Source organism: Empidonax traillii, unplaced genomic scaffold (assembly GCF_003031625.1).
Source record: "Empidonax traillii isolate 1590-97213 ecotype Southwest subspecies unplaced genomic scaffold, ASM303162v1 scaffold328:size603334, whole genome shotgun sequence".
Classification (NCBI taxonomy): Eukaryota; Metazoa; Chordata; class Aves; order Passeriformes; family Tyrannidae; genus Empidonax; species Empidonax traillii.
The window spans coordinates 36,741-59,395 of record NW_020955521.1 but is presented as its reverse complement, the minus strand read 5'-3'; the positions used below and the strand labels follow the sequence as shown (position 1 = coordinate 59,395).

General features: G+C 38.5%; 1 protein-coding gene across 5 annotated transcripts in view; it reads right to left on the bottom strand.

Moving 5' to 3' along the window:
• The window catches only part of DCAF5 (DDB1 and CUL4 associated factor 5), a 67,364-nt gene that overhangs the window by 8,643 nt on the left and 36,066 nt on the right, over positions 1-22,655 (bottom strand). For all 5 annotated transcript variants that reach the window (XM_027891724.1, XM_027891722.1, XM_027891723.1 and 2 more), the window contains one exon: positions 9,589-9,655. In XM_027891724.1, coding sequence (XP_027747525.1) covers positions 9,589-9,655 — 67 coding nt within the window. The remainder of the gene's footprint in view (positions 1-9,588; positions 9,656-22,655) is intronic.

The window sequence follows — 22,655 nt, the reverse complement described above, 5'->3', positions numbered from 1 at the left end:
CTCACTTTGATTCATCTAAACAAACAATGACGGTTTTTGACCTAATATGACAACTATGTGGATAAGAACAACACACATAATGAACTCACCACTGAAACTGTAGTGCCAGAGGCATGGCACTACTCACAGTTTGTAAATTTGAAAAAGAGACAAATAAAGAGGTTGACTTTTAGTAGCTATACTATTTTTCAAATTTATTTTTTAAGTCAGCAATGTATTATTGTCACAGTTGACTCTAGTCTGATGGGTAGGAGGGACCTGAAATAACACATCTGAACAGCGGGTTATATCATTCTTTGTCACAAGGCAGTGAATTAGCTGAAGTGGAATGCTTTTGTGCTGGTGGTAAAACTCAAAACAGAAAGCAATTAACTTTTCTGCTTGGTCATTGACTCTTACTTGGTCTATACACCAAAGCAGGAAACTGTCACACAGCAATTTTTTTATATTCATAGATTCACACAATTAAAACTACAAATTCATAGAAAAAACACCTGTGTATCTGAATAAACAAGCGTCCATCAACATGCTATGATTAACACCTTCAGTGAAAGAGAACAATGGGAAATAAAAACTGACAACTGGAGAAAAACCATCTTGTCATTTACAACTTAAGCAGTTCTCTTATTTGGGTACATTTGTATTTTCTGTGAAGGTTCAGATACATTCTGCCTTCAGCCACTGGAGAAAGATTTCACCAGTGTAAGTAAACTTGACCGAGAAGTAACAAATTGGAGAACAAGTTTATTAAATCACAAATTGGACTCTTTTGATTTTCTTTTCCACTTTATGAGATTTCTCATGTCCTTTCATCCTGCTCATCCTGCTAGACACTTATGGCTGATGGCAAGTTGCCCTACTCCCACAGCATTCCTTCTAGCCAGATCAGAGTTGTCAATCCAATTGTATCTGTCAAGCCAAAGTAGATGGTTACATTAAAAGATCAGTTCTCAACACATTTCACTTGACCTAGCTGACAAATGTTCCAGGAAAGAGACCTCGGGAATGAAGAGATAGTTTGCCTAGGAAATGTTTCCAAGTCTGTAAGTATCAAGTTTTAACTATCCATGGACTCTGGCTGCCTGAATTCTAAAACAATATGCCCTACAAGTCACTTACAAAGGAGTCAGAAGTTAAAGAGACAAAGAAAGAATTATAATGGCGATGAAATACAAATTTAAGGCACCAGTATCTTGGGCTGCATTTCTCAGTCATTCATTGGCCTTCCATGGTACTGTCGACAGTGTGAATTAATCCATGGTTATTTTCCCAGTAGAACAGTGAAAAGACTTATTTTAATGCCAGAAGACACTTCCTGAATGCTTATCAATACACTAAAAGCAATTGGATGAGAAGTGCTCAGCATGCCATGTCTAGAACACAGGCTCCCTAGGCTGTAGTCGAATTCAGACAGTGTCTGAAACCCAGAAAGCCAACTGTATCCTGCGCTACATCAAAAGCAGTGCGACCAGCAGGCTGAGGGAGATGACTGTCCTCTGCCCTTGTGAGACCTCACCTGCATCAGTGTCTGGTTCTGCCCCCCACACACACAAGAAAATACATGAAGGTGTTGAAGTGGGTCCAGAGCGGGGCAACAAAAATGATCAGAGAGAAGGAACACCTTTCCTACAAGAAAGGCTGAGAGAGTTGGGGTTGTTCAGCCTGGAGAAAATAAGGCTGCAGGGAGAACTCATGGCACCTTTCCAATAAAGGGGACTTTCAAGAAAGACAGACTTTTTTACCAAGGCCTACAGTGAAAGGAGAAGGGGCAGCAACAGTTTTAAGCTGAAAGAGTGTAGGCTTTCCTTTTTTAAATGAGGGTGGTAAGGCACTAGAACAGGTTGCTCAGAGAGATTGTATTCAAGATCAGGTTGGATGAGGCTTTCAGAAAGCTGCTTCTGCTTTCATGGAAGGTGTCCCTGTCTTTGGCAGGTGAGTTGGAACTAGATGATATTTAAAGGTCCCTTCTAACCCAAACTATTCTGTGATTCTATGATTTTATGACTATGAAGGAACTCTAAAGCTTTCTGATTTAATATTGAAGTTGCCTAAATTCCTTTTAAGCAGCTAACAGTAAATTCAGAGGAAGTATAGTAATAAAACACACCTCACACCTCTTAAAATGAAGGTGAAATTCCCTACAAAGCCCCTTAAAAGAACTAACTGCCCAATTACATGAAATTGCCCTAGGAGAAGTACAAATCTTAGCAGTCAGCTTTTACTAGCTGCATGGGAGGTTTTAATCATTTAAACCAGAAAGTACTGATTTCACCAATACTTTGATAGTCTTTGTGTCAAATACAACAGACTGCTCTAGAACCTCATTTTTGGACAACTCCTTGCTTGATGCGATTTTAGTCTACGAACTCCTATGTAAGCAATTTTTGTCTACCAACTCCTATGTAATCTCTAAGTTCTTAATGCAAAGCCTTCTACAACCTTCTCCTGACAGCGGTTCCTTCATTTTATAGTAGACCAGCAAAGTTGGCACCATATTACATTAGTATCTGTATGGTAGATATCTGCCTGTGTCCAGACTTGTCTGGAATCCCCCTGGTCTCTCAGCAGAGGTTTAGCTGCAGCCATACAGCTTCAGCCATCTCACAGTGTGAGTTAAGTTTGCTCATGTCTGCTGGCAAAAAAAAAGTGCATCTGTACATTAAGTGGAAACTGCTCAAATTCCTGAGGCTATCTTCCTTTTTTGTGTGTAATAAATTCTATTTCTCTTTGCTCTCTTCACTTGAAATAGTATTTTCATATGCATCGTTTCAGCAGAATTGACCTCTGCTATCCCAACAACACTCAAATTTTGCTTTAGAGGTTTGGGGTTTTTTGAGGGGAAGGGGGTGTTATTTGTTTGCTTTTAAATTTAGTGGCATGCACAGGTCCTGCAACTCTTAGCATGGTAGCTCTTATATTCTTGGTTAGCTACTACAAGTACAAGCAGTGTTTATACAGAGGCCATTAGTTTACATATATGTGATTTATAATATTTTATAAAAATTTATAAATTATTTATATATAAAATATATATAGTATATAAATATATAAAAATTTATAAAAATATATAATATTTTATAAAAATATTTTATTAAAAAAAGTCTTAAAATTATCAGAGGTTGATTATGCCAATTTAAGAAGGTTTTTAACTTTATAACCTCTAACTACTGGACAGAAGGGATAAACATTTACCTGGTTGCAATACTACCCAAAAATTGCTATGTTTAAAGGCAGTCCTGAGTAGTGGTTTAGTGTTCTAGCTGTGCTGGTCAATGGGTTTTTTTGGTCTGCTTTTATTTGATACACGAAGTGAAATGTCAAGGAAGTCCCTCTTCATCTATACCATGCAAATAAGTGTTCCAAAGAGAAGCAATATAAAAATCTCAAAAAATCCTTTAACTAATATCACACTATGATATCTAACCAGATGAAAGAAATAACTTAAAAAAGGCCAAATCTGAAGTGTACATTTTAAAACAGAGTTCCTGCATGTGTTTGACAAGAACAGCATGGCAACACAAGGCCTATCATACAGACAGAAGGAAGGAATAATACAATGCTTTGAAGTAGCTGATGTCTACGAAGTTGCCAAAGTGAATACTTCTTGTTTCCTTTATTATTTTGTGTTTTAAATGTTAGGCTAATGATATACTTCTTAATTATGTGGTTTTGTAAATATTTATGTGAATGAACTGACATGACATATTGTGAACCTGCGGGATGGTACATCCCAACATATTTTAAATAACTCAAGTAAATTGCAATGAAGGAGAGTGAGATATCTGAACATCATTCTCAATTCCACTACATGAATTCTACAGCATGAAGAAATGTTTAGAGAAACCCAGAATGAATTATTTGAAGGACAAGGAAAAAGCGAAAGTGGTAAATTTTTAGGAAAGTGTTCTAATGCAGAAATCCTGTAAGAACGTAGAACAGTCACTAAAATAATGGAAGATACATTGTACCAAACATTAAAAAAACCTCTCAAATTGCCAGAGAACTTGTTGGGATAAGAAACTATCCTCCACTGGCTCTGTAACAGAGGAATTAAATGACTGCATTAAGAAGTTCTTTCTATCTAGGACACTGAAAACTAAGTTCCACTGTTTGTTCATATATGGTAGAAAGACGTTCCCCAGACTTAAGCATAACTTCATATAAGCCTTGTTAAATTACTCAAAGTGCTGAAAACTCCTGAGAAGAACCAGATATTTGCAGCTGCTGCCAGTATGCCATAGCATACCATTCCACTGCAGTACTTGGCACTACAGCAGTAGCTCATTTAAAATTAATTTAGTTTTCATTAGTAATAGTCCAGGACGCATTTAGACCATAGGCCAGTGCTTTACATTTAAATCCTACGAGGCCTCGAATGTGCTAACAAAGAGGCACACCATAGTCTGGAATGTAAATGCACAGCACAATGCAAGCAAATATGCATAGTATATGGGGCCTCTGCCTTCAGTGCAGCAGATTATGTTTAGCCTCCTTAAAAGTCTTTCTCTGGTCACACACACACACCTGTGTTTGTTTCACACAATGGATGCCAGCAGATGGCTTTGTTCCTCGGAAACCCTGGATTTAAACACATGCACTTACTTTTGCCCTGAGAGCACAGGGTTCTGCAGCATACCCTCTACTGGGATCAGGAATCTGACTCCAGCTCTGGCAGCAAGGGATGGCCAACATCCCTTCTCCTCCCAGCATGGTAAAAGGAGACACCACTGGTACTAAGTATCCCTCTGTAAGGAAGCAGCTCCAGCTGCTTCCTTTGTCACCTTTGAATATCCTCTTCACCTCCCAGACCAGGTGAAAGGATCAGCATAGCCTTGCAGAGCTTTAGTGAAAGCACAGGGAGCAACTGGCTGACTTCAGCACCTGCCTCAGACAGCATGCTCTTCCAAACAATCCACCACTTTGCCTGGCCTGTGCCTAGAACCAGCCTCACAGTGGTCTTGTACCTCTGTGCAGGTTCCAAAAGCCAAAGAGAAAAATAATACTTAAACATGTAAAGACAATACAGAAAGCTGTAGGGATAGTGGCTATTTTGGAAATGTGGAAATGTATATTTTCTTCCTTCTTTTGTTGCTTCTAAATATCTGCCATATCTATCTACACCTTATCTATACCAACACTCCCACTGCTGTTATCACCAGTACGGCTGAACAACAATATGAGAGCTAAGAAAAATCACTACAGAAATAAACTCTGGCATACCCTTTCCACTCTATTTCCCTTCCTGGTCTGAGAGACATTGCTTTTTTGGTATGCCTATTTGCATAGGTCACAATGGTTTTCACAATGTTATTGGAATGATGCAAATTACCCCCCCCCAATTATGTTTTCTGAACATAACAGAAATAAAGTAAGTGAAATTATCACACAAACTATAGCTGTTTGCTTGTTGTTTGGTTGGGTTTTTTGTTTTGGTTTGGTTTGATTTTTGTGTGGTTGGTTTTGTCTTTTTCTAATGGAGGTGTGAAAACTGCTTGCCTGTGCATTTCTTTCGTACTGGTACCTGCAAACATAAATGCAGTGAAAAGGAAGGACCTTTGGTACAATCAGATGGCTAGTTGCTAGGGACTAAAGCTTCTCTAGCCTCTCCCATGATAAGGATGGTGAGAGAATCACTCGAAGATGCTGAATCTTCTTCCACTTGTCTACAGCACTACAGAGCACCCAACACTGCCTTGTTTTCTGACAGATGCCATCTAGCCAGTACATTCCACAGGTCTGTGGTATTATTACAATTGACACGACATGAAAACCAGCCTCAATCTCACTGAATACAAGAACCTTTTCTATAGTGCCCCACCACTTACTTTGTGTGTTAATTAGACAACCATTCTATAGCACACTATGGCCAACTGACTGACTCGAAAAAAGAGACAAAATACCACCCTGAAAGTAAACCAGTTTAGATTCCAACACCACACCTCAAAAAAACAATCAGATTTAAAAAAAAATACAAACCTTCTAGAGCATGCTCTCCATTGGGTCAGATGGCTTCCCTGCATCCCAACCCATACATGCATAGTATGCGTATATGCATATGTGTACATATACAAAATATCTCAAAAATAGGTGAAGACATTAAGAAACATTCTATTATTTGTTATTTGCCTTCACTTACCCACCTGTTACTTTGAGAACTCAAACTACAAGCTGTCTCCAATGAGATAACCCTGTTCAAATATTGTGAAAAGATCTATTTCTGAATTCTATTGCCTAAAGAAATGTTGGCATTTACAAAGACCAAGGGGGAGGAAACAAAAGGAAATAAAATTGCATCAGTTCTGCTGGAAATTTGTGCAATTAGTTTAGTAACTGGACCACAAGGACAGACTCCTTCTTGCTTGCAGTTACAGTCAAGGACAGAATTAAAAAGAAGTTTTGAAATGCAGATTGCTGTTCTGATTTAGTGACAGACTGCTCATATAAACTGAAGGATCCCCAGTTGTCTTCTCAATCACAAATAAATATTGTATCCCTCATAGAGCATCTTGGAGCAATATTTCAAAAGCAAGAGACAAGCTCTGAGTTGCATAGATGATTCAGAGTAGTGAGTGAGGAATGTAAACTCCATTTTGCAAAACACTTGGTTTACTAAGCCCTCTATTACCCCACAAGACATGTCAGGTTCTGCCTTTAACAGGGGTTCTTTACCTTGTTTATAGGAGTTATGTTTAAATAATGCCTGAAGTGCTTATATGTTAACAGGCTTGCTGGGCAGGTCATGTAGGACTGATGTCTCTTCTCACTTCCAGCCTGCCTTGGAGTCAGGCAAAAGCTGTGGAAACTCAGGACTGCTTTTCTTCTGCCAGACTAATGTATTAACTTTGCTAGGAGGTGCCTCTGAAGAAAACTGGTATACTTTAAAAAAAAAACTGACTAACAAATTCACCAAACATTTGGCAATTACTTCTGAAGCACAGTGGAAAGATGGATAGTACTTGGATAGAGAAGAAAGTGGAAATACGAGCAAACTATTCCACCTTTAAGAAACCACACAAAAAAATGGTAAAAAACACCGAACCTTCTGGCATAGGAAATCCCGGCCTATTCAGAATAATCTAAGACTGTGGTGGGAGACAGTCAGTAAAACTCTTTAATAGAATAGCTTTCTAAGCAACTTAGGAAATATCTTTTTTCACAGACCTCCCTCCCCAGATTCTCCTGGCAAAATACCAACACAGGTAACCATGTTCCTCCAACCTGAAATGTGTTTGCAATTGTCTGACTGGTGTGATCCTTCACTATTTTCTTCATGTTTTGTGCACTAATGTTGCTAACCATTAGATAGCTACTACCTGGTGCACATGTACTTAAGCAAAATAATCAATTTTAGAGCTATTGTTAAGGACGCAACTCTCCAAAAAGATATATGTCTGCAAAAAGCTCACTATTTACAAATAACTGATACAATTTAAAGGAGTTGTATCATAAATATTTATAGCAACACAATGTCTGAATTCAACTGGAAGACAGAAATCAGTTAGAGAAATATTTTTGTTTAAAATACCAACCAATGGTACAGGACATTACATTACCCTGTCTAGTCTGTACACTATTTTAAGTGAAAGACCACATTCCACCCTCTCAGATCATAGACCCTAAGGCACTCCTATTTTAGCTAGAACATAAGAACAAGGAGTTTTCCATTGAAGTAAAAGCCTTCCAAAGTCTTAACATCCCTACAGCAAGACTCTGTAAGAAGGAAGCACAGCGACATCTCTGTATGACAATTATTCTAAACAGCAGGAGGAGATTTAAGAAAATACATTTCATCACATTCTAAACAGGCACAGCCCTTCAAGAAGAGCTGAATGAAGAAAATAATAGCTCCAATAAGCCTGTCACAGGTGATTTGGATGGCTAATGAGTTATTTGCCACAGAAGAGGAATCTTTAGGTCTTACAAAACAAAGCTCATGAGTTTTGCTAAAATGTTTCAAAAAGAGAACTGCTCAAGTTACAAGACACTAAGACATACATCCTCCTGCTACAGGATCTTCTCATCCATTAAGCAACCACTGAGGGCAACTGATATTTAGTAATTCATTTTGTAACTGAAATGTTGCAAGTGAACTGATACCCTTCCTCAAGTTTCAAGAACCAGAAACAAAAAAGCTGAACAAAACACATATGACATTGTTTTGTGGTAAATCACACATTAAATTGTAAATTGGCTTGATTAAAATGTATCAGCTATTTGTAAATTGCAACTTCTTTTTGCAAGCATATATCTTTTTCACGGAGCTTAATAACAACTCTGAAATGGATTGCTTTGCCTAAGTAGAGGTGCAACAAGTACCAGGTATCACTCTGTGCCAAAGTCCCAGATAAAAAGTTTGTAATTTGCAGCTGTCTGGGAAAAAGTTTTCAAGAGCATCACAGCTATATAAACACAGAATCTCAAATCCAGAATTTACAAAGGAAGTCCAGACAAGTACAGTGACATGGATAAAATGTAGTTCTACAGTCCACACAATAATCCTTAAATACAGTAAAACAGTGAAGGCCAAGCTACTGGTATATTTAGCAAAACCATCTTAAGGACTTCTAGACTGCACTATGAAATGTTGGCTAAAGAAACAAAACCCTCAAAATTAGAACAGCACTTTCCTCAAACCCCTACCATTTACCAAATCTTTTAGAGGCTAGTCATCCTCTCAGCTGTGGATTACACAGCTGTGATTACCAACCTTGAAAACGAAACAAAGTATTTTCATTTTACCTCTAACCCAGCTTGTGTGTCCCATTAAAACACTCAAGACCACAGGATGGCACTCAGTTGTACTTAATACCACTAAAACGTACAGTTTAAACTGCCAGAGCCATTAAAAATAGAAATACTAGTATATTTTCAAAAGTCTTGACTCTTTCAATTAAGATTTAACACCCTTCTAAAAGTGCAGTGATTTGTTTCAACAGAAGAGAGATGCTGACATTGTATGGCTTAGAGTGTTATACTGCCAAACTCTGCTAGACCATATCGAATTAGGCACTGACCCATTGTGGCATCAACAACACTACTGTTACATCCCCCACACATTGCTGCTTTGCTTTACTCCAACACCTCTCTCCTGTACTTTCTTACAGGTCTATGTTAGTGCTATTTGCTTTGCATGTCTGCCCCAGCATGGGAATGGGTCAGAAGTGAGTCAAAAGAGTCTCCTCCACCCAGAAAGTAAAAAAGCATAACTCCTTTGCACTGGAAATCCTGGGAGAATTTTGATGTAAGAGGAAAGAGGAGGGAAGGAAGGCCAATGCACTGGAGCTATAAGGAGAACGCTGTGAATATTTTACGCTGCAAGTTTCATTATGCAATGAATGATGATCACATAACAAGGAAAATAAATAGAAAATCATTAGGATAAAACATTCAAATGACATTGGTCGCTGTTATCCAGAGGCTGGATTAGGCATTTGTAAAGTTTCCCTTATCCAACTTTCATCAGAATTACTCTAGATTCACAGAGTGAGTGAGAACAGCAATTTTTTTACAAAAAAATAATCTAGTATTTATCAGGCACCTGGCCCTCTGCCCCACTCCTTCCCCAAATTCTAAACCAACAAAACTTACCTGCTTCTGGATCTGGAGGAATCCTCCACATATACAAATTGAAGTCATCAGAGCCCGAAAGGATGTACTGTTAGAAATAAAAACAAAAGTAGCTTACTACAAAGTATCACCTGAATTATGTTATTTTACTATTGATCTAGTTTCTCCAAACCAAAAATGAGAAAGAAAGGATAATTTGCATCATTCTTTTCACATTGCTGATTGACTTACCTTTAAATGGCAGTGAGGTACCAGCACAAAAATGTTGCAGGCATATAAATGGATCAAAATTCAAAGGCATACTTCACTAATGCCTACTGACCAAAGTGTATGTTTGCTTTGCTAAATAAGGCTATGAATTTTGGTTGGCTTTAATACAAGCATGTCTAAATCACACTCTCTATCTTGCAGCCTGCAACTCTGGTCTTTTTTTAATGTTAAAGTATTTAATCCTTTTTTCTCATCTCCCAAACTGCCAAGGAAAATGCCATGAAACATAAACCTAAGAAGAGAGCATGTCCATTACATACAAGCACAACATGTCTGGCTCATCAACCCAGACCACCAAAAGTGAGTCACTGAGGATAATCTTGAATACCAAACAAAACCAAAGCTACTGTCAGCAAGCCTCAAGTGATTTAACCACACCCCCCCTCACATTTATCACACTATTAATTTTTTTCCTGGTCATAGTTGCTCTGAAGAGATGGAAGGCTGCCCTTTTCAACAGTACATGAATGATAAGCAATCTCTTTATTGTGCAGAACTTCAGGCAATATGCAATTTTATGTAGCTTAATATACTACAAACATGCAATGGAATGACAAGTGACATTTAACACGGGGAAAAAGCTTATGTTTTTCAGTTCTGAGAGGCCACAAACTGTGCCCTGTCTACAAATACTTACCCTCCAATAAATGACAGGGGTACAGTTTATTTTTCTCCCAAATTAGAGATGAGATGACATGGTAGAACCAAAAGCAGATTCCAGTTCCAGTTATACTGGTGTAGACAGAGTAAATCTTTAGCTTTCATCTGACTTCAGGCTGCTGCTTAATCAATACAGTCAAGAAGCTGGGTTTTTCATATTATTATTGTTATTAGGTTAGAGGGAAGGGAGAAAAAGAAAGACATGGCACAGGTTTGTCCCTTTTCTAACCTTTGATATGAAACAAATTCTGTTTTGCTTGGCAAAAATATAACTGGTTTCTGCCTTTCATTCACCAGGGATACATAAAATCATCAGGCAAACTAACATCAAGAAATGAGGAGACAAGTCCTGGAACAGCACAGGACTGAGAAGGAAAAAATATACACTAACACTGAGAAAATGGCTATAAGTTTGCCTATATTCTGTTTGCAATACTAATTACATTAGTGCAGTGTTTGGATGTTTTCAGTCACAGAAATGCAATAACCAACAATTAAAACCCCTTCTCTGGTTTCCTACTACCACAATCCAACCATTCTTTTTTCTCTCATTTTTAAGGACGCAGGATGTGAGTAAGCTCTTATGAATGCAATTCTGCTCATTTTCTGACAGGTAAGAGGCACTGATCAAACAAAAGGCCCTTTAAAAGCTTGTGCACACTAGTTCAGCATCACTCATAAACCCATACTTTCCAAGCCAGAAAGTTATTTCTACAAGTTCAAACATTTAGGCAATTCACCTTGCCAAACTGACCTGACAGTGCCAGGAATATGTGCTTCCCCTTTCATTTGACTGCTCATAAACGTTAGCCCACAGCAGCCTGAGTCACTGTGCCAAAACTCCACAGATTAGGGCTCCTACAGGAAAGCTCCCAGCAACTAGACAGAAAACACCTCTAATGCGCTTTGTTAGAGAAGAAATGGTACATGGAAGAAAAAGTCTCGTCTATATAGAGATGTTGCCAATTGTTACTATTTATTACCAAGTTGTGTTGCTGAAGTAGCAACTAGTTTGCCAAGGACATATGATGAAAAACAGAGACTTCTAGCTAAAACACCTAGAAAGCTCAGTATCTTGGATTTACTACGATGGCACCTTTTCCCCGTAACCCCCGCCCCGCCCCAAACCGAACAAGTTCAAACAACTCCTCAATATGAGAGTCATTTACCACTCTGCTTCATAAACCAAACAAACCAACAATGACAGGGCCACAAAGTGACACATTTCAGATATCCTGCACCAGGCACACAACACAGAAAAAGCACATTATGCACATGCAGGGAAGGGAGTTGTCTGTGAGATTCTTCAAATCTGCTTCCAAAATTATTTGCAGAGGACACTGTGTATCTTGTAAGACTCAAGGATCAATTGTGTAGGAAATCTGGTGTATCACTGGCCAGTGAACAAGAACATACTAGCTGAAAAGACAACTGATCCCAGTATATTTTGCCTTGCTTTGGAGATGGCAAAATTTAAAGTGCCTTTGCAGTGATCTGGACTAACAGCAATTTGATGCACTATCAAAAATGTAAACAGGAGGCCAAGACAAGCGATTATTCCCCTCACCTGGCACTTCTGAAGCCACAGCTGAGTGTCTGGCTTGGGACTCTCACTACAAGAGTGACACTAACAAATCAGAAAGTGGACAAGAGGGCTGCTGCAGCTGAAGGCACGTGGAAGGAAAACCTATGAGGAACTGGTCTTTTTTAGCCAGAAGAAGAGAAAGGAAAGGACAGAGTGGACCTCAACAGTTTCTCTCTTGGAAGGAATACTGAGCAGCCAGGGACAGACTCTTCTTACAGGCACGCAGTGAACACTCAGGAAGAAAGAGTCACAAGTCACAGCAAGGGAAATTCCAGCTAAGCACAAAGGAACAGCATGATCAGGAGGAGTATAACAAACACTGCAACTTGGCCCCAGGAAGGTGGTGGAATCTTTACTCTTGCAAATCCAGAAGTTACCTGAACAACTCCCTGAGCAACCTGATCTAACTTCGAAGATGCTCTCCAGTACTCAGGTGATCTCCAGAGCTCTCTTCGGACTCTTTTTTTTCAAAGATTGTTGGAGTAAAAAGGGGAATTAATTGTCTTGGCGGATTGAAGTTGGGTTTTGGGTTACGGGGGGAGAGGAAGGAGGAAGGGAGAAGTGGGCAGTGACAGGAAAATGCCCACCTGAAACCTTTACACTCCATCAGACATCACAGCTTCATGAAAGCACCAATGGAAACACAAACTCAGGCCACAGAGACAGGGGCAAAAAATGCAGTCCAGCACAGAACTTGCATAAACTAAAGTGATCACAATCTGGGGAATTCAAATAAAATAGTTCACAAAATCATAGAATGGCTGAGGTTGGAAAGGACCTTTGGAGGTCATCTAGTCCAATCCCTCTGCTCAAGCAGGCCTGCCTAGAGCTGATTTCCCAGGACCGTGTCCAGATGGCTCTTGAGTATCTCCCATGGCAGAGATATTCAATCCAACTATCTCAAATTGAGCTAGTTCATACCTACTTAAAAGGACCATGAAGTCCTTCACTTCATTATCATTTCCAAGTCTAATGACATTTGCATTAATCTTGACGCTGAGACACCAATCAGTTTGTGTGAAAAGCTTCAATTGATAAAGTCCCCTACACAAGTTTGGTGTAAGCAATGGGTTGCAAGTTGCAAACTTTTTATATATACTTAAATTTTATTTTGATGTTAGCTCTGTCAATAATTACCAGAAATTGATCATATTCCACAAAATATCCAACAATTTTGTATCCCTGTGATACCGCTGCCATGACAGTAGCAGCCAGCATTGTCTTCTGCTCTCTTTCCCTGTTAGGATACCTCTAGGGTACATGTTTTTCTGAATCCCCAAATGCATTCCTTTTCTGGTGGTCCTTTTCTACAAGACTAAGGTATGTGGGTCTGAAAAGTAGAAAGTGGTTTTTTGGATCAAGACCAAGAGACTGCCAGAAGACCAACCTCATGACTGCAGCTACTGCAAGAACAATTTGCCACAAGAAGCTTCAAGAGCAGACACCTAAGCTGCTAAATTCAAAACCATGCCTCTTCCATGACATTTGAAAAAGAAACTCAATTCCAATTAGTACTCTCTGCACAAGACAATTGGAACCTAAGGCCTCTGGAAAGCACAGTCGGGCTGATGTTACTAGGACATTTACATGACCATCTGTGAAATTTTTTCTTTGATGCATTTATTATTAATATAACAATAAGCCAATAGTTCTCCTCACTAGTTCAACGTTGGAGAATAAGGATTAAAGACACAAAAAGTCCGTCCCTAGCACTAGAAAAATCAAAAGAAATAATTACTATGAAGTACACCAAACCATAGTTAATAAGGCTGAAATCCTGAGAGAATGGAGTAGACTTTTTAAAGGAAGGAACAGAAAGAAAAGAAAAAGAAAGGGTTGGGGTGGGATAGATGAAAGAATGTCATACTGCATATGGTTAGACTCCACCTTAATTGTGAACAATAATTTTTGGTCCTGAGGGGATGTTGAAAACATAATTCATAGCAGACTACTTTCAATTCCCTCACTTTCAGAACAAAAGCCCAGATAATTAAATCACAGAGGCAAGCCAGGGGGAGACAAAAACATGTGCATTCACAGATACACCTAAATGGCTGAGACAGCAAGCACTCTCCTCCTTCCACCCTTCCTCCCAAAAATCAGACCAGACACTGCACAAGGAGCTCAAATGTCTCAAGGAGACAAAACCAACATTAAACCCAGGTGTTTCACTGTCAGCATTTTTGCTGCTGTATCTGACCAGGACTTTGGAAATCAACATTTACAATATTCATATGGACATGAGAACAGACAGAAAAAACACTTGCTGTTAATATTGGAGTTTTTTTAGAAGGGTAGAATCAGCTTCTATGTCTAGCTGTTAGCAACAATGACAGGAAAAGGTTTCCAGATGACTATGAGCTGCTGATTCAGAAGTTTGCCTTAGAAGGAAGAAAACTCTCAGGCGTGGTTAGAATCTGCTGCTGGGAGAAAACACGAATTAAGTCTGAGTTTCAAGTACGCATGAAATGCTCAAAATGAACTACCATCAGGAATCTGGGAGAATTACATTGGACTAGCGCTCCCCAGTCATTACACTGTAACTTTTCTCATTTTTTCTCTCCCCAAGGAAATTACAGCAGTTGATATAAATAAATGGAGATTTAATCTGCTGCTACAGTCTTGTAACAGTAGCATTAGCATTGCATTTTGCAGAGTACTACCACTCTGGAGAACTTATTTTTTCTTCTCACCACTGCCAGTTTGAAAGCTTTCAAAACCCCATAAGCTACATTTCCTCAGGAGCTACTGAATATGGATTATTTCAGTAAAATTATATCTAAATCAAACCTTATTTTACTTTTGAATATCCACATTTCCTGCTTCCATAAAATGTCCTATTACTTACAACATATATTGGAGAGATTTTTGAGCTTTTGGCCCTAGATAAGGGACTAGCAGACATGGATCATTTTTCCAAAAGTATCAGCAAGTTTCTTGAATGGCCCTGCTAATGTAGGGGAGAACAAGAAGAATGTAGGAGACCTCGTCTTAAATGCACAAACCAAAAAGCACCATCACCACATAATTATAAATGGATGCACAAGACCATGGCTAATGGCACAGAAATTATCACCATTTAAAAAGTGATTGTTGCTAAGTTACTAACAGTAAAATGCTTATTAGAGAGACTCAAATTCCATGCTGCTTTTTACAGCTTTGAAAGAGACTCATTTCCCACTCACTTGAGCATGTCTGTCCTTTCCTCAGAGGGGCCAATGAAACTTGGGGCAGAAAAGATCAGAACAGGCAAAATTTTTCTCAGGCTTTAGTGAATCATCCCTTATCTTCTTCAAGTAATGCAAAACCTACATGCTGGGGAAGAAGCACAGAGGCATCCAAAACTGAAACAATTATGCTGTTATGCACATATCCTTTAAGAGGCAGGATGTACAGGCCCTCCATGCATTATTACCTGTAACATAACATAACTCAGAGGTGGGGTGGAGGCTTTTGTTTTTTTTCCTACAACAACAGATAAAGAATCTGTTTTAGTGGCAGTCTGATAAACTCAGGTATTAATTCCTCTTGATCACATGAGACGAGCTTGCCTTGCACATCACCTTGGTGGTGGGATACACACTGATACTCATTGAGGAAACCACAGTTTGACATAAAGCAACACTGAAATCTAAAAATATTGTTTGTCCAAAAGAGATTGAAATTCATAGCAATCAGCACTTTGGAGAAGGAACCCATTTACATGAAGAATATAAGAACTGTGTATTTTTCCAAGGAGAAAAGGTTTCCTAAGTAAACAGGGCTTATGCTGTTTTGTTCTTTATGGCAACTCTCTGCCTCCAAGAACTTTTAAGCCTAATGGCCAATTTCAAATTTGACAGAGGACCGATGATTTCAGAATTATAGACGGTCCAGAAATATTCTTTTGCAAAAGGGCAGCCATCACACAGAAGGGAGAGAGATCCCCTGCGAGTAGCCACTGAGAAAAAAGAAGTATCATAGTTACGCTGCACTAACTAAACATCAGGAAACCTAGATGTGAACTCATCCTTGAACTCAGCAAAGTCCCAATGATATCATGACAATCTGCTTCTCATGGAACTATTTCAAGAGGAATAAGGAAGCTATAAATAAAAAGAAGCAAAAAATAAGACAGGTCTCCTTCCATATACGTGTATAGTTACAGGTGTTCGTATGTATACATTTTATACATATCACAATATCACAACCACAAACACAAGTCTTGCTATACAAGACATACTTTGCATGAAAAGTGTTTGAAAAAACACAACCAGATTTTTTTTATTGCTGCTTCTGGACCTTCTGTGGTGCCAAGACTGTTCTATTCCTCTTCCTTATAAATGAGACTTCCCTTGCTATTTTTTCTATTTTAAAAAATGACTGATAATTTGATCATAATACAGTGTTCAGTCTGCATTTCCTGAAGGTAGAAAACCCATAGATCTGTTTTTAATTTATCTTTCTATTGCTAGAGTACCCACTAACCAGAGGGGAAACAAGGTAAGGACATAACTATGGAGGAGGAAAAGACTATTTCCTATTTAAAAAGCACGAAGAAACAAACAAGCAAGAAAACAGCAAGACAATGCACCTTGTTTGAGATGGGCAGTATCAGAGGAACTAAAGAAAAAAATAGAATCTCCCGCAGCACAAAGCACTCCTTTCCTTAAACAATTAGGAAATAAACCACAATTAATCAGGTATTTCAATCTCTTTGGGATTCCTGATCTTTCTGTCAGGCTGGTACCTTTATGTTGATGAATCCAGGTTTTTAGTATAGAGTTCTCACTGAGTACAGCTTGAAAATCTGCTCTAATGATCATTGCTGACCTCGTCCATAGGTATGTTCCCACCTACATGCCTTGTGCCAGCACAGGAGTCCCTGACAGAGCAGTGGTCTGATTCAGTAGTTGCAACAGTAAAATCCCATACAAATTGCCACGAGTCATTCAATGTAGTATTCTCATTTATGTATTTCAGCCAGATTCTATAGAGGTCAGCTGGGTGCGAGTCAGACCAAGGAAATTACAGAACCTCTCCTCTCAGTGGCACACTGCCTTCTTTGTACCCTCAGACTGCAACTGCAGAGTGGCTGCCTCTTCTCCTTGTAGCAGCTCTCACTGTTACCAGCTAAGAAGTTCTGGTCTCCAAGACAGTTAACCAGGGTGCTGGGTTAGGAGGACAAAGTAAAGAGCAGTCACTCGTTCAGGCTACTAACCTCTTACTCCTATCTTTCAAATCAAAAAACTAAAGTAAGAAGAGAAATAACTGAGGAAGGTCTCTTTGAAATGGGTTTTGGGATACTTATGTTTAAGAAAATAATTCACCTACAAGAAAGGATATCTACAGAAGCTTTTATCCTCTGCTTTATATATAATAATTTCTGTGGTGCAAATGATGTCTTTTTTCAAGTATTTAAGAAATTTAAAGAGGGCTTACATAATTGCAATATTAAGAAACATATTTGCTTTGAAAACATATGTCTTTTTTTATACTAGCCAGGACAGCAGTTTGCAACTTCTACTGTTTGAAACGGTTTTTAAGGAAGGTTGGAACTGGCACAAAAAAGAGCTTAAGAGTTTTCCATCTCAGCCTGAAAATCAATCAGGTATATCCAAAGGCTTTTTTTACAACAGATGCTTTGCTCCTCAGTAAGAAGCATGCCTATCTTATGAATTCAAAAAAAAAGCTGTGACACAGCAGACTGGAGAAATACAAATTGCTTCTAATACATAAAATTCAAAGCCAAAAATTTGTATTCCCACTCCCTAAATCCCTAATCTTATAAGCAGCCAACTCTATGTGGGGCAGTTTTAAAAGCTTACAGATGCATCACTGGGAACATCAACATTTTTACAGCTGCCTTTTTGCCATGTAGACAGGCCATAACAGTAATTTTATTAATGAACAAAAGCAACTTAGATATCCTTAGTGAGAATTCCTATGGCAGGGAAAATATTCCTATTGCATTCGTAAGAGAGTAACCAGTTTATTTGAGCATATGAAGGAGACTCTTTTGTACATGGCTGGAAATGCATGTACCCCAGTTGCTCTCTTCTGTCTTCTTCAGACATCTGTTACTTTACTTTTTCAGATATACATTAAATCAAATATTAGTCAAAATCCTCCAGAATTCATAGTTGCTTTTTCAGTTTCTACTAAAGGTCTACTTTTAACAGCTCAACAGCACCCATTGTGTGTCACTTTTAGCAGTGCATTCCTGCTCACTCTTCTCCCCTCCATCTCCGCAGTCACATAAAAGGTGCTACTACACTGCGGATCTCCTGTGACTAGGAGGAACACGAAGCCTGTGAAACTCAAAGTCTCCTGAGTCAGAGTTCCATTCCACCAGAATTTAGCTTCAGTATGGGTCCTTTTGGGCTTGTGCATTACTGTCTAGATATCTAAGAACCTCTGCCAAGGTCTACAGGACTGCAGAAGAGAATGGAGACAGGAAATAGGGCTGGCAGGATGCACAAGGAGGCGATCAAAATAATAAGGGTTAAAAAAAATTCATAGCACCTTCTGTCAAGACCTTGACTCTGGAGACACATTTTTAGTATGACTGTCCCGTGTTGATTACCAAAAATAATGGGGAAGAAATTAATAAATAACTTCACAGCCAGATAAATCCCATGTATGCATTTTATATGTATGTATGTATGTAATGTAATGCATATACCTGAAATTTAAACTGCTATTTAGATGAAGCAAAAAGCAAAATACTATGTCAGCAGTATTCTTGGAATAATTCTTGGAAGGACCCAAATTTAAGACAGAGTAAGACACTGACTTTCTTTTTATCCATGCACAGCAACAAATTTGCCCACTGAGCACTTTTCATATTTTAAGAAATGCTGACTGCAATAAGCTACTGTTCATTAAGAAGTCTTCTGTGCACAGGAAACCCACAATACATTCTCTAAAAGAATAATTCCTTTTATTCTTTTTAGTTCTTAAATCTAGACATTGATAAGCGCTACTTTCCAAGATAAAAGACCTTTAATTTAGATGACACAAAGTACACCACTGAAGAAAAGTTCTACTTCTTTACAAAGGCAATATACCAGCATACAAGACCACTGGCACCTATACAGCTAATCTCGTTCTTGGAAGAATTACATTCATGTAGCAATTCTGCCCTGTGAAAAACTGCCTTGTCCCCAACCAGAGCTATTTAGAACACAGATTTCAACATAACGAAGGCTGTAACTTTATACGGAGTTGGAGCGGTCTTGCAGTACCATGAGCAGTGCATTCCTGAAACTCTCCTGTACCAGTGTAATGTCAACAGAAAAGGCTGAGTGGTGATGTAATGTCTGAGGGCATGCCAGAGTCAAGACACTTTTTGCTGGATTCACAGGGTACAAGTTATTTCTCCCCACCCCCTCTTTTTTAAAGCAGGCAATAGGCAGTTGATTTTACAACCACAAGTGTTATAGAGCCTCATATTATCTACACAGGGAAAAAAAGGAATGAGCTGATAGCATTCATCACTGTGACACAGACAACAATTCTTGAGCAAGAAAAGCTTTTGGTCTATTTTAGTTTGGAGTTTTTGTGGTTTTTTTCCTGAGCCTGTTTTTGCTGCTGCCTATCACTATGGCCTCTGAGCCTCCTCCACTTAAAAATGCATTTGGGTGCCTGAAGCCCTCCAATACTTTTTGTATTCTCAGATACAAGAAGATAATTTCTATACCAGTCTAGCAACTAAAAATCCTTAGTATTTAATCAGTATTTCCCAAATGCTAATGCTGACAAGAAGAATAGAAACTCCCCCAGCACCCTAGCATGACTTAAGATTCTCACATATTTAATCTTTCTATTTAATCAAACCCTTGTGCACATTAGGGTAAAGTCACGCACATGGGACTAAGTCAGTGGGACTAGGATACATAAATAAATTGCTTTTAAAATTCTGGACCTGGACACTCATACCAGAAGGATGGGTAAATTATGGTCTCATACAAATCTCCACGGCCAACAGAGACAGTGGGAAGCTGAGAGTCATGCTTGATCCATCCAGCCTACATTACATTACCCTTCCTCCCTTCCACAGCAGTATGACTCAAGTGAGCTCCTGGACAATGCAAATGCCATACAATTTTGAACCTGTTTATCTACCAACATCAGAACTCACCTCCAAAGAAAAAAAAAATCGGTTTCATGTAAATGAGGTCATTACACTAGTGACATGGACAAAAGACAGAGTGTCAGGGAAGCAAATTAAGGCAGTTATAAGAGGGTGCAAATAAAACACCAGTTAAACAATGCCTCTCAGCCTTTGGTAGCTGTGAGAAACAAGAAAAGCATGGCTGTGGCATTCTTATGAAAAGTGCTCATATATATTGTTTATTGATTTTCAAATGAGGTTCACAAGGACTAGGACAATAATGCTTTTGGAGGAAAATCACAGTTTGCAAGGTCACAAAAAGAAACAAAGCTGTTCATCCTCTAAGACCCCTGTCACTTAGCTTGTGTAAAAACCACCTCTCCCCCCCAAAACACCTCAAAACTATATAGGCACTTCAGAAGCCGTTCTGCTAAACTTACAAAAATCAGAAGATTATTTGCGTTACCAAGTGAATCTTTCTGTGTTTTGTACCACAAAGCACTACTGCTATCTAATTTTTTGCTATGAGATTTCAACCCACTTGCATCACAGATGCTCCAATAAAAGGAGATGGTATACAGTTCATTGCACATCTTCCCTATAGAGTAACAGATCAAGAATTCCGGATCCAAGTCCCGTTGAGCACCTGTCACAATCTGTGAGCACTAAAAAAAAATGATACTGAAAAGATTAGTATAGAGTCTAACTACCATCAACAGAAAAAACAATCAAATTGTTCCTCAGCTAGTAGTCTGTGTTTTATTTGTGCAAAGAAATTGTATAACACACGTACCTTGTCAAAGTAAGAATAACACATCTGATCATTATGGGAACTTAAGTACTTGGTTTCTTACGATAAAAGGATGATCTTCAAGAGAACTCTTATGTTGTGAGCTTGCAGTTCAAAATCTGCTCATTTCTGCCATACTAGAATCCAACAGCTCTATGTGCAACATGGTGTTATTTACAAAGGCTCACCCAAAATTAAGAGTTATAGGTTTTTAAGCCATGATGGTCATGATTTATGAGAAAACTTCCTTTGAATAAACCATTTTCTACGCACAAACTTCAGAGAAATATCAACAAAGGTTGTAGCTCTGTGAGAAACTGAGTCTTGCAGAGCTTAAAGGCCATCTCTCCATCTCTCACCTACCATCTGAACCCTTCCTTATATCACATTCAAACACTCTGAGCCCTCTGAGTGTCAATACAAGTCATTAACCCACAGAAAGAAGTAAATGTTGCTCCAAAGTTAGGAAGCTGTATCAGTAGAAGGTCTTACATCACCTCTACTGGATGATGCCTCTCCCTCTGAGCAGTTGTTTTCTTTTTCCAATGCAAGTGCATTCTAAGCCCTGCTGTGTTAAGGACACCCCTTCCTCATTAGAGTTAAAATATAGAATAGAAATGCAAAATTATCAGATGAATTACCTGTGCAGACAACACATAATAGTGAACACCTAATTTTGAACACAGTAGAGTCGTATTTTTAAATTACTAGGCTCTGTGTAAAGGGTTAAAACCTAATTAGTTAAGACAACTTAAAAGAGAAAAATAAGATTAACTCAGCAGTTTTATAAAGATGAAAAGAAAAATCGAAGACAGGGAACATCAGAGGTGCAATGTGAAAAAATTGCTGAAGAAGCCTTCCTACCACAAGTGCCACTCACAATTTGAAAACAACCCTCTCATCCTTAGATCATTTAACATCAGCCTTCGCCCACACAGAGTTTTGATCCCAGAAGGAAATACAAGCAAGGAATTCTATGAAGCTTACTTTGCATGGATCTCAAATAAAAGACATTCTTGATTAAGGCAAAGGACATCAATAGTAAAAGGGAGAGCGGACTAGAACTACATTAAATTGGATACAGATTTATTTTGTCTTTTGATGAATTCTGATTCACAGGGGTGAAGATTCATACATATTGTGCAAAAGCATACTAGTTGTATAGAAGAGCAAAACTCAAAAAAAATTTGCAATTTTTTCATTCATCTTGTCTATCTTATAGTCGGTTTCAACTCTAACCTTCTTGATATACCTGGAATTGGAACTGGGTTCTCTGTAAAAGGCAGTCCCTAAGGACTATCCATAGTGCTGACAATCTTAGTCACTGAATTTGAAAATTACTGGACAGTTCCAAACATATAGAGTTGAAGCATGTGTGGCATTTTCGATTTCATTATCTTTTCTCCTTCCTTAGAAGAGGACTATAAGCATGTGTCTAAATGTCAAATTCCACATCTCTCTAACATTCCATATTAAACTTCATCTTCCCTGTTAGCTTTGCATAGCATTTTAAGACAATATAAATGTCTTTTGCTCTGATTTCCAACTCATTAGCAGCATTACGTGCTGCTACTTATCTGAACAGAAAGTCAATCAAGCCACAAGAATATTAATTTTTTTAAAAATGCAGGCTCCTGAAGTATTGCATCAACCTGGTGCAGAACAGAAATATTCTTCCTCTTAAAATA